This window comes from Diplotaxodon limnothrissa, linkage group LG5, assembly GCF_057381915.1.
Source record: "Diplotaxodon limnothrissa isolate DT_005_m linkage group LG5, D_limnothrissa_male_GT1.1, whole genome shotgun sequence".
Lineage (NCBI taxonomy): Eukaryota > Metazoa > Chordata > Actinopteri > Cichliformes > Cichlidae > Diplotaxodon > Diplotaxodon limnothrissa.
This window is the reverse complement of record NC_140600.1, coordinates 23,560,871-23,578,135: the sequence shown is the minus strand read 5'-3', so window position 1 is coordinate 23,578,135 and position 17,265 is coordinate 23,560,871. Positions and strand designations below refer to the sequence as shown.

The 17,265-nt window shown below is 40.9% G+C and overlaps 2 protein-coding genes across 3 annotated transcripts in view; one reads left to right on the top strand and one right to left on the bottom strand.

The window, feature by feature from the left end:
* The window catches only part of vgll4b (vestigial-like family member 4b), a 42,612-nt gene extending 30,124 nt beyond the window's left edge, over window positions 1–12,488 (top strand). For both annotated transcript variants that reach the window (XM_085353304.1, XM_085353303.1), the window contains 3 exons: window positions 6,194–6,455; window positions 6,830–6,947; window positions 7,421–12,488. In XM_085353304.1, coding sequence (XP_085209430.1) covers window positions 6,194–6,455; window positions 6,830–6,947; window positions 7,421–7,677 — 637 coding nt within the window. In that variant the 3' untranslated portion in view covers window positions 7,678–12,488. The remainder of the gene's footprint in view (window positions 1–6,193; window positions 6,456–6,829; window positions 6,948–7,420) is intronic.
* A 648-nt stretch (window positions 12,489–13,136) lies between these two features.
* atg7 (ATG7 autophagy related 7 homolog (S. cerevisiae)) overlaps window positions 13,137–17,265 on the bottom strand; it is a 61,736-nt gene continuing 57,607 nt past the window's right edge. The window contains exon 19 of the mRNA XM_085354294.1: window positions 13,137–13,716. Within this exon, the coding sequence (XP_085210420.1) occupies window positions 13,684–13,716 (33 nt within the window). The 3' untranslated portion in view covers window positions 13,137–13,683. The remainder of the gene's footprint in view (window positions 13,717–17,265) is intronic.

The window sequence follows — 17,265 nt, the reverse complement described above, 5'->3', positions numbered from 1 at the left end:
GGAGATTAATACTGTAATACAGTGCTTTTTCTACTCTTAATAAGTAAAGTACTTTTACACCGCATCCCTTATTCACCAATTCACCTTCACATTCATACAGCACTTTATTTTTTGCCCTTAATGGGTTTTTTTCAATAGAAAAATGAAACTCCACCCAAACCACACACAGAAGCAGTTCCCACGTCTTCTCTATCTGTTGGATTTTCCTGGCTGCTTCTGTCTGTCTGCTTTCTCTCTGTGTGCGTGTGTGTGCACTGATTGCTCAGCTCACTGTTGAGTGTCCCTGCCCATGCAGAAGCTTTTGTGTTCATTCTTTTTTCTGAAAAGTGTGGGTTTTTCTCTCTTTTTGCTCGTATTGCAGCTTTCCTCTGCTTTCCTCTGCTTTCCTCTGTGCTGACTTGTCGAGCTCCGTGTATTTGGCTTTCTTTTGTATTTAAGTTCAGTCATATTTTCTGTGAGCCTCAACACACACAGACACCTGACACCTCCGATTAGGGCGGGGCTATGAAGGGGGGACGCTCAAGTTTCCTCTGTTGGCCAATCACTACGAGCTAAAGTTAGGGGGAGGTGCACAGGCAGTGGTGAGAAAAAGTAAACTCTCTGAACCAGCTGAAGCTTTTATGTTTGTTTTTATGAACATGCATGATAAGTGAATGCATTTTGCTTTTGTCGGCTGCCTGTGTGTTTAAGAATGTGGCCGTAAGTATGTTTTTCTCAGCAGGCTTATTGTTTTAATAATATCTTCCTTTTGTTGTTGTTGTTGCTGTAAGTCCCAATGAAAACAGACTCTTGCAACACAGAAGGGTTTTTGGCATTCAAAATCCTGAATATTGAAGTCTTAATAGAAATAACTGCCAGTGCTTATATGTCGCCCTAGTCTACATGTATCCATCGGTTTGTGCAGGCATGCACATGTGCTGTTGTCTGTGTTGTTTACACATGCATGCGTGCTCTCCTACCTGTGATCATCTGAGTGCTTGTGTGTGTGTGTTTCTGTGTGGGGTGAGGTCAGGCAACAGGGGCTACTTTTTCATTTTCTCTGAGTAGTAGGAGGAGCCTTGAACAAAGAAGCCTTATCCTGTCCACTGGAGCCTGCGGGCTGGAAGCTTGCTCCTGCCTGTGTGCCTGCCTGCCACTCTGTAGTTGTAGACTCGCCAGTATGAGAGTCCTTAACAGTTTCATTGCTCCTTGAGACTAAAAGCCACTGACATGGTTTTTGCATTGACTGTAGTTTGGCGAATTTAACTACAGGAAAGTTTATATTCAGCAGTCAAAATACATTAGACTCATTAGGTACTAGTTTGCTTTTTGTTGTTTTTTTGAAATACCATGAAAATCTGTTGGTTCTGTGAATGCGCCAATAAAACATGAGGACCTTGACTAATGCAAACTATGTCTGGTTAGTCACTGGTTGGAACAGATATTTGCTTTTCATGCACTTGATAATAGTTCTGAATTTCCATTTCTCTTCACTCTGTAGAATTTTAACCACCGATGAAAATCTGAAATGAAAGCCTGAAGATCTGCAGTTGCATTCATGCTACATTATGCTGAAACAGTATACAGTATTACAGTTTACTCCAAATGTACGGCTGTATCTATAGGCACTAAATGCAAAATCCAAGTAAATCACATTGCTGCACAGAATACTGTAGCTTACAGAAACCACAGCTGCTTTCTACTGGGAACTTCATCAGTAAGTTGTTCTCATGGAAGTTTCTCTCGAGGCTATATGGGGAGAAAATAAGAGTGGAAAGAGGCTGTGTGTGTGTGTGTGTGTGTGTGTGTGTGTGTGTGTGTGTGTGTGTGGCTGGTGAAGTCATTGTTACCCTCTTGTTTTACATGAAACTATTTATGTAGCGAGCATGTGAGGAAAGGAGGGGAGATGTGGGTTTTTGTTTTTAGCTGTGTGTGTCTATGTGTCTGTGTGTGTTCACATGTTGTTTTCTTTGCCTTCTTGTTGTGGTTGTTCCCATATCCGATCTGTCCCAGCTTTGATAACAAAGGATTTTCTTCAGTTCTCTGTCTCTGCAGTCAGTTAACTGTCAAAAATGTGCTGTTTCTATCAGTATTTCTGCATGATTGACAATCTGAAGGCTCCAGCACCAGCGTGTAGAGAGCAGTGAACAAGCTAGTCTTTGGTTTAGAATTGAAGTGTTATATATCATTTGTTTCAGCAGATATTTGATTAAAGGGCATTTCCTCTGGGCTTTGATCCTAAAGGATGCAGATATTTTTGCTAACTTCCGCTCACACCAGCTACTAAAGACTTCAAACAGCAGAGTAAACGGTGTTGAGATGTTTGTATACTATATATACATAGTCTGAATAAGCTCTGTGGCTCACAGTCTGTGAGTGTGTATGTGTATGTATATCTCTTTTTTGTGGTTTTGTGTAGAACTTGTAGAGCTTGGTTCTGGTTATAACCTGTGGTTAGCCCTTCATCCTCTTCCACTTCTTTTTTTTCTTTTTGTTGTCTTCCCTCTACACCCTGATTCTTCCCAGATGTTTCCTGTGTGTATCTCTCCCCCCCTCTCTCGTCTTGCTTTTTTTTAAAAATGCATTTATTAAAGAGTTGGATATGAACCTCTGCCCAACCAAAGATTTGTAGGGAGGTTTTCTCTAAAGACCTTGGAACACAATTGTGAGAAAAAGCCTCGAGCTTTTATAGCTTCTGTCTCGCTGCCTCATAGTCAAATATAGCAAATTCACCAAACTGGCAGTCTCATACAGGATTAACCCTGGCACACTTTGAAAAAGAACCCATATTTTTAAAGTTCTTGGTTCATATGTTTCTATTTGTTTTATGTAGTTTACTGTCGTGATTATTAGGGCATGTTAGCTCAAACAAACTTGCTTTTCTAGCCAGCATGAACTAATTACTTGTCCACCCCCCCCACCCACCCCCCAGATCATTCAAACACATGATCGCAGTATGATCTTTAACTTGAGGTTGACTTGCGGGCCGGATGTCATGTGAGTGGTTACTTAAAAGGCTATGCTTAATGATAGATCTGAGTAGTGTAACATTGTTAAAGATATATGAATATATCATTTATGTATTGAGGGTTGGACTCTCTGGGTTTTAAATTAAGGGATCTTTCAGTAGGTGCCCACCACAGTGACTACCACTAATACCAGGCTGCATATAACCTAGCCTGCAGTAAAATACAGCCAGATAGATATTTTCTCTGTATTTCATTTCTCAAACAGATCATTTTGATGTCCTTTACATCATTCCTATTTACAAAGTAAATCAACTGAAAAAAGGGATCAGAGACGTTAGAAAAAGATATGACTGAATATTCTCACATATTCTGACTGAGCTCTACGTTTAAAAAGCTTTAGTTTGGTTTTTGTAGTTTGGCCAGTTTATCTAGGAAACGTCACTTTAGCAAACATTTTCTGCCAATTAAGAGGAATCCTGTCATCACACTGCTGGTGGTAAGAGCTCACTTGTTGTTTGTAAACTGCTTTCCTTCATGTTTATTTATACGTTATTGGATTTGGGCTTCCTTTACTCTCTGTTTCCAACCTCACCCCCTTCTTTTTAAAAAAATGCTGTTTGTCTCCCAGTGCCCACTGTAGGGGCCAAGTCTCTGTGTTATTTAGTAATCAAAGGCTGCCCCCCCTCTCTCTCTCCCACTTTTAGCTCCCATCTATCCCTCTTGTCCTGGCAGCCTGCTCTCTTTAGCTCTAGCCCTTTTTACCGCTCAGTGGCCATGTTTCATATGTAGCCCTTGCCATCTACCCTGTCCGTCCTCTCCCTCCTTCCCCAGCTGTGACCTTAATGATAATTAAGAGGTGAGTAAGAGAGACAAAGGCACAGAGTGGGTTTTGAAAGCCTGATCTCTGGCATGAAATGTGGTCCAGGGTTTGGTGGGCAATCAGGCGAGGGGAAGGCGGGGGCGGCGGTGGATTCGACAGCTATTCCATTCATTGGTCAGATTTGTTGATCCCATTCACTGGCTCCTGCAATGGGCCCTCTTGAATGAGGATGTGGGCATGCCTGCTCTTTGGCAGTGATTAAAGTTTGGAACAACTTCCACAACCCAACTCAAGACCCAGCTGCTGGGAAGGGATGAGAGAGCTTTGTTATCTGCTTGGCTCTTAGCTAATCAAGAGATTGTTTATATTTGAAAATAATAGAGAAATTATGCAGGGGGACCTTTCTTTATATTGTCTGATTAAAAGTGGATGTTTCATGTAGTAATAATTTAAACAATTTATTCAGTTGAATAGGCTTTAGTTTTAATTATGACCTGATTTAAAGGGATCAGCTCCAGAATGTATGTTTTTCTTTGTACTGTTTAAAAAAAAATGAAGATGAAATGGAGAATTGATGCCACTGTGAAAGAACAAAAAAAGCTTGTTGGTGAGCTGTCGGCCAGGGTTTATGCAAGCGCTGCCAAGTCCTTTCCTTCTTTAACCCTCAGGAAGTTTGCTGCTGATTGTGAGAAAAAGGGGAGGAAAAAAAAGAGAGCGGGTCTCCGTGAATGTAAGCTCTCGGCACAAACGAAGGAAACTACTGACCTCACTCTTTCTTAAAGTCGAGGTCCCGACCATTCACATGCAACTCACCCTTCCCCACCTCTTCTCGGCTCTTCCTCTCCCCCTTTATGTATTCTGTGTAGATTGTTTATTTGTGGAGGACTGTGCCATGGACTCCAGATGCTTGACCCAACAGTCAGGTTGCTTAGTCACATGGATCTACAACTGCTTTCTTGAGCTTGTTTTGCAACTTAAAGGGCTCCTGCAGCCTTTTAACTTGTGTGGGTTAGGAAATGCCCCTGCATAGTATTCGGTGGAGAATGAGGAAGTTATATATATTAATCGATGTTCGCTTGAGTTCAGTATTATTTCTTGCAAATTTAATCAAGCCTGCATGGTTTGTGTGTAGCGTATTCTGTGTAGGAATGAGCAAGTCGATGTCTCTATCTGTGAATGGATTATGGAGTTGGGGAGAAAAGGAGAGACAGAGGCGAGTACAGTAAATCTTGCTCCCTGTAGCTGGGCCTCAGTTTGTAAGAGGGGAGTGAACCGCACACACGGACACACACCCACAAACACAAAAAAAAAAAAACACAGAGCAAATCTGATGTAGGGACCAAAACAATTACTAACTTGTTAAACTACAACTCAATGGTCTTTAGTCGCAGACACTTGTTTACATCAGACATATCACAATCATTATTGTCAGAGCTGGAAGAAAGCCTGTTTTCTTAAACTGTTGTTACTTTAATCCCTTATCCTTATCTGTTTTGCAGTGATTAAAATATGAGCTCACTGCTTGGTGATAACAGTGCTGCTAAATAATTCCCTTTCATATGGAAGGTGCATGGCTAACCTCCTTTTACCTCCATTAATCACTTCATTGTTGTAAGTGTGGACAGGGAATAAAACTCAAAGAAAGGATGTTTAGTGACTTTAATTGAATGTTGAGTGACATCAGCCTGCATCTATGCTCCGTTAGTAGTTTTCTTTTCTTTTTTTAAATTATGACTGCAGTAAGTGCAGCTTGCCGAAGAGATGAAGTTGATTTGCTTTGCTGGGGAAACCTCTCAAGAGCTTTGAACTTTGTGCCCATTTGTCCCTCCTGTGTCGAGATAAGTTTGGAGTCTATCCATGTTGGATAAAGTTAGGAGAGTGTTCCTTCCTCCATCTGAGGACAGTGTGTGAGCCTGTGTTGGCACCATATGGTCTTATCAAACCCCACCAGCAATCTGAGAGCTAAGGCTGTGTGTCCATGAGAGTGTGTATTTGTTAGACCAGTATTAATAGCTTTTGCCGTTCCTGCTGACACAGAGCACCATTTACAATTGTCCTTTTATAATCTTTATTTTTTTCCCCCCACGTCACATTCTCCCTGTCTTAGCTGAACTCCTTGTGATCTTTCTGTCTCTTTACTTCTTGGCTTTTTTTTCTTTGCCCATTCCTTACATCGTTTGTCAACACTCTTTGCACGTCATGTTTACTTTTCATCTCATCCCAAACACCAAATATTGTGTTTTTGATAACCTTGGATCGTTATGTTTAAGCTCCAAATGTCTTCTCTTATCATTTTAATTATGATACTGGCTTCAGAGTCAATTTAGTGCTAGCAGACTCAGAATACACATGAATTAAATAACACTATCCAGTGTGCGGGATGAATAACGTGCGTTTGTTTTTTGGCTACTTGGCTGTTCCTCAGGAAACCTAATGGAGATTATCGCAGCTCTCCTGGCTCCAAGGACCGCAGCAGGAGCCCCATCGAACGTGTGGTGGTGCCGGGTGCTCTGGGAGTGCCGAGCAACCACATGTACAGCCACCCCCATCACCTCCACCTGGCCAGCTTAGCTACCATGGACCAGCCACTGGCACTTACCAAAAACAGCATGGTGGAGTCAGCACGCAGCAACACAGCAGCTATGGCTACAGTGCTGCACACAGTCAGCACTGTGGAACGCCAGCAGGTAACATACCCGTCCTGTCTTTGGCTCTAATGCACACCACATTTTTCTTAAATTGTCGAGTGAAACCTCAACTCTGGTAGGTCCCCCACATGATGTGACTAATATGCTTTCATTAACCTGCCTCCTTGGTTGGTGGAAAGTACACATTTCCTATTTGGCTTGTTTGCAAACCATGTTTTAAAATCCTGGTGGTCACTGGATCATTCCTGCTGCCTCAAACTTAAAACGTCTTTTCATTTTCTCCATCTTTTCTGAAAAGTTGCTGTTCTGTTCATTTTGCATTTACTCTGCTTCTTTTAACACGCTTTAGCAAATTGCTGATCGGCAATCATAAGACTGAATTTGACATTTAACACAGACTCTTTGTGTTTCAGAATCGTCCCTCAGTGATCACATGCGCCCCAGCAAACAACCGCAACTGCAACCTGTCTCACTGTACAGTCTCCCACAACGGCTGCTCCAACTTCACCAATAACTACAGGAGAAGCAACAGTGAGTACATGTTTGCAAATGCATTTGCAACAGCAATGTGCACCCCAGAGAGAAAACAGCTCATACTCTCCACGTTCAGATGTAAATGTATTGTAGTAATGCTAGGGTTCTTCTGTTTTTATAACGAAACCGTTGTTATGATAGCGTTTAAACATACTTAATTACAATCTTATCTGTTATCTCTGTACCCACAGAGTCACTCGAGGCCTTGGCCAATAAAACATTTGTTTTCTTTTTCCTTCATGTTTTCTGTGGGTTTTTATGATCCCAGTGAAATCTCTATGATCTCATTGAGGTTAACAGTGAAGTTTAAAATGTTGATTTAAAAAGAAAACCTGCAATAAAAAAGTAAACTCGCATGCACATTAAAACAAATTGCCTGCTGACCATTTCTTTGTATTTTAGTTTTTTTTGTTGTTTTTTTAACTAAAATTGTAACTAAAACCCTTTTTTTTCTCTTCTTCTTGCATAAGCCAACACAGTGTGCGACCCTGTGATTGAGGAACATTTCCGTCGCAGCCTTGGGAAAAACTACAAGGAGCCCGAGCCCACCGCCACCAACTCGGTGTCCATCACGGGCTCAGTGGATGACCACTTTGCCAAGGCGCTCGGCGAAACCTGGCTGCAGATCAAAAACAAAGGGAGTCCCTCGTCATCTGGCAGCAGCCCAAACTCCTCCCCTGACAGTCGCATGGTCAATCACAACCACTCCCCTTCTGTCGTCTCCTGAAGGGGGTGGATAGACCCCAGTTTTCCCGATCCTTATCCTGGCTCTAACATCCATGCCCCCATCACTTTGGTCTGTCACCAGCATCCCAGAGGGAATGCTTGTCTGCTGGTCTGCTAAAAATATCTAAAACCCTCAAGCCCGCTCTCTCACTGTGCACTCATAGAGGATCAGTCGAGCAATAACAACACAGTCATTTTTCCCATCTGTCCTCTGGTATGCTAATGCCAGACAATCAGTAATGAGTGATGAGGGTTTAGCCTGGAGCTTAGGTGGAGCATGAGCTTGCTCCTTCCAGTCATACATCATCCTGCATGTCAAGCTTGGAGCTGAGCAAGTGTCTGTAGTTATATGTAAATACGGAGAGAACGGAAAAGGAGGTGTTTTAATTATTAATTTTTTTCTTTTCTTCTTTGTTGTTATTTTTCTTTAACGGTAGTTTTGTGTACTTGCTTCTGCGTTATGCGATGCCCGACGTTTCAAAGGAAAGATGAGCGAGAAACACTTTGGAGAAAATGAACATAAACCACCTGACTGTTCTACCAAAGAAACCTCAGACGCTGATGTTTATCCATGCCCACCTCGGAAACAAAACAACAAAAAGCCATCTTGCAATCACCTCCCTCTGTTTTTATCTCCTTTCATCCTCTCACCTGCCTCCCCCCCCCCCCCCCCCCCCCCCCCTCACTTTTCCTCTCTCTCTTCTGTGTATGTGTTCTCGTGGTTTTGTTACTGTATGTGTATACTTTAGTGATCGACTCGGTCTGATTTGCACTACTGCCGTAGAGAGTAAAGGGTGGCATGTCATTTTGCGATCTGGCACTGAACACACTGGGACGGACGAGGCTGACTTTGACACGATGGCATATTATTCCAACTTTTGTTGGAATAGCCATTTTTGCATCCCATTAACTCCTCTCTGAAATCTACCCGTGCACATTTCCACCCCAGCGCTGGTAGAAAAGCGTGAACAAGGTCATTATCCATTATTTATTGAAAGCATTTAGGAAAATGTAAACACGCCTTTATGGCATTGGGCAGTAGACGCATGACTCACAGCAAGCTTTTGACTTTTGAAACTTCAGTAGTGAAGCTGTTAGCTGAAAACACACACATAGGTGAAAAACAGACACCAGCACTTCACTAAGGAGTGGTTATATTGAGAGCTGCAAGTATTAATATAAATAAAGAGAAAAGTTATTGGAGGGACTTAAAAATTTACCATCCACCATTAGTCACCAAACCGCTACATCATATTGTGAGAACAAGGTTATAAGTAGGTTGAATTAAACACTAGAATTGCAGCTTGTAGATTTGGTCTAATGTGGCCATAAGATGTGTAAATATGAATGTTTGTATGTGGTTTATACAGATACCTAAAAAGCAAAAGACCCCTTGGTTTGATCCTGGTCCTCTGGTATCGGCTCTACGCACATCCAGATTCTTATTTAAGCAGCGCTGATTTGTATCGAACAATGAAAACTGCTGGCTTTCAGTTTAAGAGCACAGTCAGGTTAAAAATGAAAAAACCGTCAGCTCCTGTGATGTTCATGGCCATCACAACCGTAATGAGAGGAGATTAGGGTTGAAAACACTGACCGAGTGTGTTGAAGGCTGGGCTTTGCCGAACGACGTGCTTTGATGTGTTTCACGGGCTTAACTGCTGACAGTGATGAGGGGATAGATGACGCTGCACGTCACTTTGTGGTTGAAAGAAAAAAAGTCTGGTTTCTCGACCGGGGGAGAGAAGATTTTTCAGATCTCTTCAAACACACCTTTGTTTTTGTTGTTTTTTTTTTGGGGGGGGGGGGGTTGGTCTCTTTGATCGTGGGTGTAGTAATTATATTTGGCATACACCCTGCTGTCCTTCCCTCCCTCTCCTACACACTGTGGTTTGGTAGATTTCTACAAGGTTTTAAGGGTAAATTAATGCATGTTGTTTTGTTTTTTTTGTTTGTTTTTTAATAGCTGGTATCTATTAGTGTTTTTAGCATTTCAAACATAACTTTTATTAGCCTTTTCATTCAGACGTTAGTTGTTACTTCTTTCGTTGTCAGTAACAGACATAGACACTATACACTCACTGCTGGGTCAGTTGTACTCCATATTGTTATTGTTATTATTACAATTTTGTATTTTTTTGTTTTGTTGTTTTCCATTACTAGCAGTATGGTAACAAACATCTATAGTGGGACAGCCTCCGGACAGGCTCTGTTAAATGATGAGAGCAATGTTTCCTAAAATCATCTCAACCCAGCAGGCGATCAGCTCATCCCCGCAGCAGAGTGACGATCGTCTTGGGGTTTAGTTGGGTTTGGGATCCAAAGCTCATTAAGGTTTTCTTAAGATGTTGATCCATCAGTGGTACAGGATGCTACAAACGTCAGCTTGACTGAGCTGAGACACCACACAAACAGCAAAAAGTCAGCGGGGTCTTGTTTTCTCCAAAAGCATCTGAGCATCTAGCCTGTTCAGCTGCCATCTTAAAGTCACCTTGGCAGGCATTGGATGCTTTTGGGAAGCAGGGTTTGTTTACAAGAAGAGTTGGTTCGCGATGGCTCTCAAACATCTTGTTGACGCATAAAAGTGTCTTAAAGTTACGGCACTAAAAAGACCACATTACGGAAATAGCATTGGCAGACCTAGCAGAGAGACGCTAGAGAACAAAACACTTGGCTGATAATTAGTTATCTGAATTTATGGTGTGACGTTTCACCTCGCTCAACCTCCATCAGCTGACTTTTTGTGTTCCGACTTGGTGTCTAGACCGTTTTTATTAATATATATATAAATACATATTTCTCTCTTTCTTTTCTGAACTCAAACTAGAGTGCTGCAGTCTAAGGAAATGAATTTTACTCTGCAAAGCAACCTGCGCCAAGGTGGCATACATTCCTGCTGTAGGCAACTTTGTACAGGCCTCAATGCATTCGCTATCTTTATATCAACAGGCGGAGCTAATAAGTAGTGAGGGCTACTTGTCCCCATCCCCTCCCAACAACATCTCTCGTGTCTTTGCCCGAATTAAAAGGTGCCCCATTTGCCTTTTTTAAGAAATAAATTGGCCATAGTGAAGAATAAAAGATAAAGAGAGTAAAGGAAGAATTGAATTTTAATTTTTGAGGACATTTAGTGGTCTGATTTAGAGAACTTGGGGTCTTACTAGCAGTCAGTGAAAACATTACTCACCCTGCATTAAAACTACAGATTGACTTAAAGTCTCTGAGCTAAGGCAGATAGGTGGTGAGGTTTTGATTCGTTGGCTTTGTGTAATTTGTGTCAAGAATGGCAAGTACGTACATTAGAGTTCTGTACCGTGTTCGAAAGCGTCTACACATTCCAGTCTCAGCTATCAGACCCTAGAACTAGATGATGGAAGTTCTACAATGTTACCCGAGATTCACATTTAACTGGAGTTCTGTCATGTACTTGTGCTTTCTGTGACCAGTTTCGAGTGGATTGGGTTGGTGGTTTTTCGCAGGCAGAGTGTTGGGGCGGGAGGCTGAGCTTTCAGAAGCTGAGCTTTTGTAAGCGCGACCTGTGAGTCAGGACATGTTCACCTGCCACTCAGCGTTGCCTCTCCCCCCACCTCTCAGATTCAGTCAGCCTGTATGCAGTCAGTAACATCGGAACACGAGGGAAATGGACTCGGTGTCCAGAGGATTTTGTTTTTCTGTTATTCTTTATCGTTATCATTTCACTACCACCCTGTAGGTAGGCTCTCTTTATGCTTTGGCACACACTCCCTACGCACTGTAGGAAAATCACTTAATAAAAAAATACTTTTTTATAATAGGTAAACTATAAGACCATCATTACGCTGTGCGTAACGAATGTACAGAGAAAAAAAATCGTAGGTATTTTTTGAGGAACAATGAATTTGTTAATGATATGTAGCTATTTAATTGTTTTTTCCCTGTCCTTCTATTGTAATCATTGCATTTTCTTTTTTTTGTGAAAAAGTTGATCTTTTTTGTTTATAGAGTTTGTCTTGTTAGAGTAAAGGTTCAAGTGCAGGAGCACAGAAAACGTGTGAAACCACAGTAAGCCACAGGTGTGTCGGTGACAATCGCTACTTCCATTGGTCCCCATGGTGTTCGATCATGTGACTTCAGAGACATTTGAACAAGACTTACCAGTAAGCCAAAACAAAGTTTGTTTTGTGGGCCTTTTGAGCAATTTGCATGTTTTGTGTTGTTGGAAGATTTTGCCTCTAGCCCATTCTGTCTTGCTTGCCATTTCCAAAAGAGTTCATTTTAAAAATATAAGCAAAGTCCCCATTAGTCACGGGCTAGCAGGCAGGTACAATTTCAAACAGCACGTAAGCAATAGCATTTTTTTTTTCATGACTTTTTTCATCTATAGATGGGAAATGAGTGAAGTAAAACTATCAGTCAGCATTTGTTGAATTTGCTGTTGGAACTGATGGAACTGTAGATTTGCGCTGCGGATCATCTGCTTTGGTGCCAGTCAGCGAGGCGTAGATGATCTAAGAAGCAAATTAGTTCTGGGGATGTCACTCCTAAATATGTCACCACAGTTTCCATCTGTTGAAGTCGTTTTGCATTCTTAATCAAGTTAACATGAAAATCGAACAAATAAATCAAAGAGGAGTCGGTCTTTACTCGGACTGCACCACATTTTCCAGGTCTTTTTTTGAAGTGGAAGTAGCATGTACTTAATGGTAGTAATACTCTGAACTGTAATAAAATTTCTATCAAGATTTGTGGCTCTGTGTCTCCTACTTAAAAGGTTTTGGCAGGCCACCTTTTTTGTACGTTAAAGTAGCCTTGATGAACAATAAAGTGCTTTTAAACCACAGTCTGACTGTGTGGGTTTCTGTCTTGTAATTGTTTGGTGTGTTTGTGCTTGTGAAATGGTTACGAGAGCGGCAAACAGCTTTTTGGAAAGACTGAGCTAAAATAAAAAGGACATTGTTGCATAGCGACATAAACCTCACAGATGTTAATAGAGAAATAATGGATTTTATTCCAGTTTTTTTTAATACAGAAGAGAAAAACAGCTCCGAGATTAATCAGAAAACAAACCAGATCCTTTCTCATGATTGAAACTCGAGTCAGTCTCAATCACTTTCATAAATATCCAAGCATTTGTTAAAATGTACATGTGAATACACTGAATACATCACTGCAGATGAGACTTCCAGGACAATGCAGAGGAAGAAATAAACACAAAAAACATAGTTACACAAACATGTACATGCATCAACACCAACAAACCAAGAGCAACAGTTTCCACAGTTCTAATTATATCTCAGTAACATCTGTATGCAAGTCCTCTCTGAGTGAAAGCTTCATAGCAACAAAGCTGGTTTAAGCATCACTTCTACTGTACGTGTCACAGCCTCTAATCAAAAGACCCCAAAAATGGATGAATCTGCAGAACTGTATTTTATTTTCAAAACTTATCCGAAGCTCTTTCTCAAACTGAATAAGTGAACAGATGTTGTAACTGCCTTGCCAAAGATCTCTCCAGTAAAATCATTAAATGTGTTGATGCAGAGACCTTGGGAGGGGATTGAAACTGTGGCACTTCAGAGAGGTTTCTTGGTGTTTTTAGACTCTTTAGTTCCAATATTTTTTGCAGGTTTTGTTGTGTTTTTGTTCAGGGACTTAAAGTGTGTTTAGACAACAGCAGGTGACAGGAACAGGTACATTCTTTAGTAAGTTCAACAGTTTTACATATCAAAAGCAAAAAAAAAAATCAAAACTTGTTCAGGCTTTCAGTTATTGTTTTGTTGTCTTTTTCTTAATTGCTTATTAGATTACTTCCCAGCTCTGAAGATCTGGGTCATCTTGAATCCAAATGAGGACTATTAGGAATTTTAAAGCTTTTTAAAGCCTTTTTAAAGCATTTATTTATTTATTTGCTCATGTGCTTGGTGCTCATTACGTAAACAACCTTGTCTTTGTAAATACAGGATTTACTTTAGAAAAAAGAAAGTATGGATGGATGTGTTTAGTCCTGAGTGCTTGCTCCGCCAGTTGTTCAGATGCTCTCATCGTCGCTCATGTCCCAAATCTGATGAGAAAGAGACAAAAAACAGGAAAAGAAAAAATCAGCAAAGGCAAAAAGAGACAAAATTAACACATCAGTTATGTTTGTGTTTCCAGAACAGTAAGTGAGCAAAGATATTTTAAAATGTCTCTTGCTGAAGTCCACTTGCTAGCGTGCATTGCCATTTGACCATATTGCAAAGCCTAGCTGCACAACCACCACTGATTGTTGACCAATCGTAATCATGGACACATTTAGAGTTTCTCACAAGAACAACAAGCTATGGTCCAAAACAAATATGAGGAATTTAAAACTAAGAAAAGCTGGAAAAACTGCCAACAATGTGAATGTTTATGCTTCTCATCACTTCAGTCATCTGTGTACCTGACAACAGCGAGTAGCCTACTTATGTCTATGAACGCATTCATTCAGCAAGACATTAACACAGGATGGGTAATTAATTTTCCCAAGCTAAGCTAAACTCGATTCTGCGTGATATCAATTTGATCTCTTTTTAAGACATTGGCGTGGCCCTCCACAACAGTCCTGCTTTTTCATGTACACTAAGCAGATTTATTTCCCCAATAATCTGTTTAAAATATAAATGGAGATAAATGGAGTACCAGGAATTACATGCCCCAAAATTATAGTGCAACTTACACGAAACACAATTATGTCAGAAATGTGATGCAACTCCCACATTTTCCGGAAGTGACGCAATAAAAGACACAAACACACATACACACACACACACACACACACACACACAGCTGAGCAACTTCTTCTGCATGAATCTGTCAGTAAACAACAGCGGCCTTCACATGGCAGCAGAAGTCTTCACATTCTTCCTCTGTCAGACGTAATTCGCATACCTCTGACACTTTCTGGAATGTTACACACACAACCACAAATACACGCAATTCTGACACACACACACACAGCGTCCTCTGAAAGCACGGCTTCGCGGCTTTCAGCGCTGAAACGTGAAATTCAGGGAAGAAGCAGAAATCCAACACGTTCAAATGGTTTTTAAGTGAAGCCGAGTCTCTTTGATTATCGCCTTGAACTCTATGAAGGTCATTCAGAACAAGGTCACACATCTTCCAAGAGCAGTTGCAATGAAATTGCAAAAAAAATATTTTTTTTATTTGGTTGGTTATTATTATTATTATTTTTTTTTAATCATATATAAATTCAATAAATATGTTTTTTATTGTTTCATTTTATGCTTTTATTTTATTTTCGCTGTTGCATGATCAACTATGTTTAAATTAATGGTCAAATTTACATGAATAAAAATTAACAGCAATTATTACACCAACAGTGTAATAATTATTGCACCTGTCCTTTAAGTAGGATTTTCTATGTCAAAGAGAAGAGAGACTATACATACAGACATTATACAGAAGCCCACCCCACAGTAAGGGTGAATGCTCAGCACTGAGGGCCAATGGCTTTGCCACTTCTACTTAAAATATGTCATCAATAGTATACATAACAACTTAGCTACTTACACTATACATTTAGATTTGGCTGGTTTATGTGAAACAATCAATGTCATACACCAATTTACTGCAAGCGTAACCCTCCTGCACATTTTCCTCATTAAAACAGAGACTGACCTATTTTAGATTCTGACAAATGTCCAGAGATTGTGTTCTTAGATGATCCACCGAGGGGAAACATCTCTCACAGAAATGGATGCAAACAAATAAATCATTCCTGATGCCTTGTAGCTTAACAAAGGTGTTGGAGTTGTATCCAAGACAACATCATCCCGGTGTGAACATCAGCAGGTTTATTACTGTGTGAATGCAATGAAATATATTTTCTCGCGGTCGGAACATTCTTGTTTAAATTACGGTTGTTGGAATAGTTAACATTTAGGGAAATGCACTATTATTGTTGTTTTTTGTGTGGTGCCAAGTCCAACAATACTGTGTTACTCCACTGTAAACACAGATAGCTTAGCATCTGCAACTGGAGAAACAGACTGGCTCGGTCACTTGGGGAAAAAAGGCTCCGCTTTAAAACTGTGTTTAATGTGTGTCAAACAGAGACGCAAAAACATGCAGCTTGTGTGTTGTGGCTGATGTTTTTTGCTCTAACTATTGCTTGACCACCAACGGTTTAGCCTTCCACCTAGTAGCCTTTGTGCAATCAGCTTGTGCAACAGCACGTCTCTGTTTGGTACCAAACCTGGCAACATCACCATTTCGGAGATTTTGACACGGCTAAAAGCGTCAGCTTCATGTCTGAATGAGCACTCGGGGGTCACTTTTTCTAAAAGTCACTGCAACAGTATTTTGAGTAACTTTCAGGAGAAGTCTGAACCGCATGTTCAAGTAACCCCCTCCACCCCTCCCCGAGAGGGACATCAAATCCTGATAGACAGAATCAGAACAGAGCAGACTGATCAAACCACGAGAGCGTCACCAACCAAAGACCAGGTCTAAAAGTGTTTTCACACTTTGCAAAGAAACAGTTTTCCCTCTCCTCCCTACAAGTTAAGCCAGGCTTAGCACAGCTTGTCTCCAGCTATTAGCAGCCCAGGATTAGTCCTTTTTTTTCACCTTACTACAGACAGAAAGATTAATAACTGTAGTTAGATTTACTTGTATGTAAATCCCCCCATTTTAAACATCTTAACTGCCAGAGGACACCAGCTTTACTTTAATAAAGAATTTATTGATACCTGAAGGAGAAAGTTCACATTTAAATCATGAGCAGTTATAAATATGGGCCACTGAGTTCTGTTTTGGCGATGCTATACTATAGTCTCTTTGAGCCAGATTCCTCCATTATTTTTCTTTCCTCCTCATCTGACTCTATTTAAACAAGAATATTTCAGTGATGCTTTTACTTTAGCTTTTCCTGACATACCTGCTTTGACAGGAAGTAGCGTAGGTAGTGCTACACACAGTAAGGACCGCAGGTGCTCCTGCGGCTAAAAATCATGTGTGCCAGCAGAAAAAGCTGCCCAACCTGTTCCATAGCAGCTCTGCCAATACTGAATATATGGTCTTTAAAAAAAGACAGAGTGTAGCACCAGAGCAATGCTAAGTTTTCACAAAGCTTTTTTCCCCCCTCATAAACTAAGTGTGGAAAATCAAGGACAAATTTTTATGAAAGCTGGATTTTCTGCACTTCTGCTCCACTGCTGCTGGGTAGCAGCCATCAAAAGGACAGCAAGCAAAGAGCTCTTTGAAAGGGAGTGACACTGGAGCCCCTCTCTGGATGGCTGCCATGCCACACTGATGGCGAGTATGTGGGCCTGTGTGAAATCTTTCCCGCAAAATGGAAAGGGGGGTAGAGGTAGAAGAGTGAGGGAGATTTTGTGTGTGTGTGTGTGTGTGTGTGTGTGTGTGTGTGTGTGTGTGTGTGTGTGTGTGTGTGTGTGTGTGAGAGAGAGCCTTATGTAACACGAATAGCTCCAGCAAACTGAAGCCTACAACTTACTACACTCTTTCGAGCTCAGCTGAATACTTGGGATGTTTCTCAACCATTGGAAGCCACCTCTGTTGCTGCAACACATAAGCAGATTTCTGTAAAGCCAAGATCAAAATAAATCAC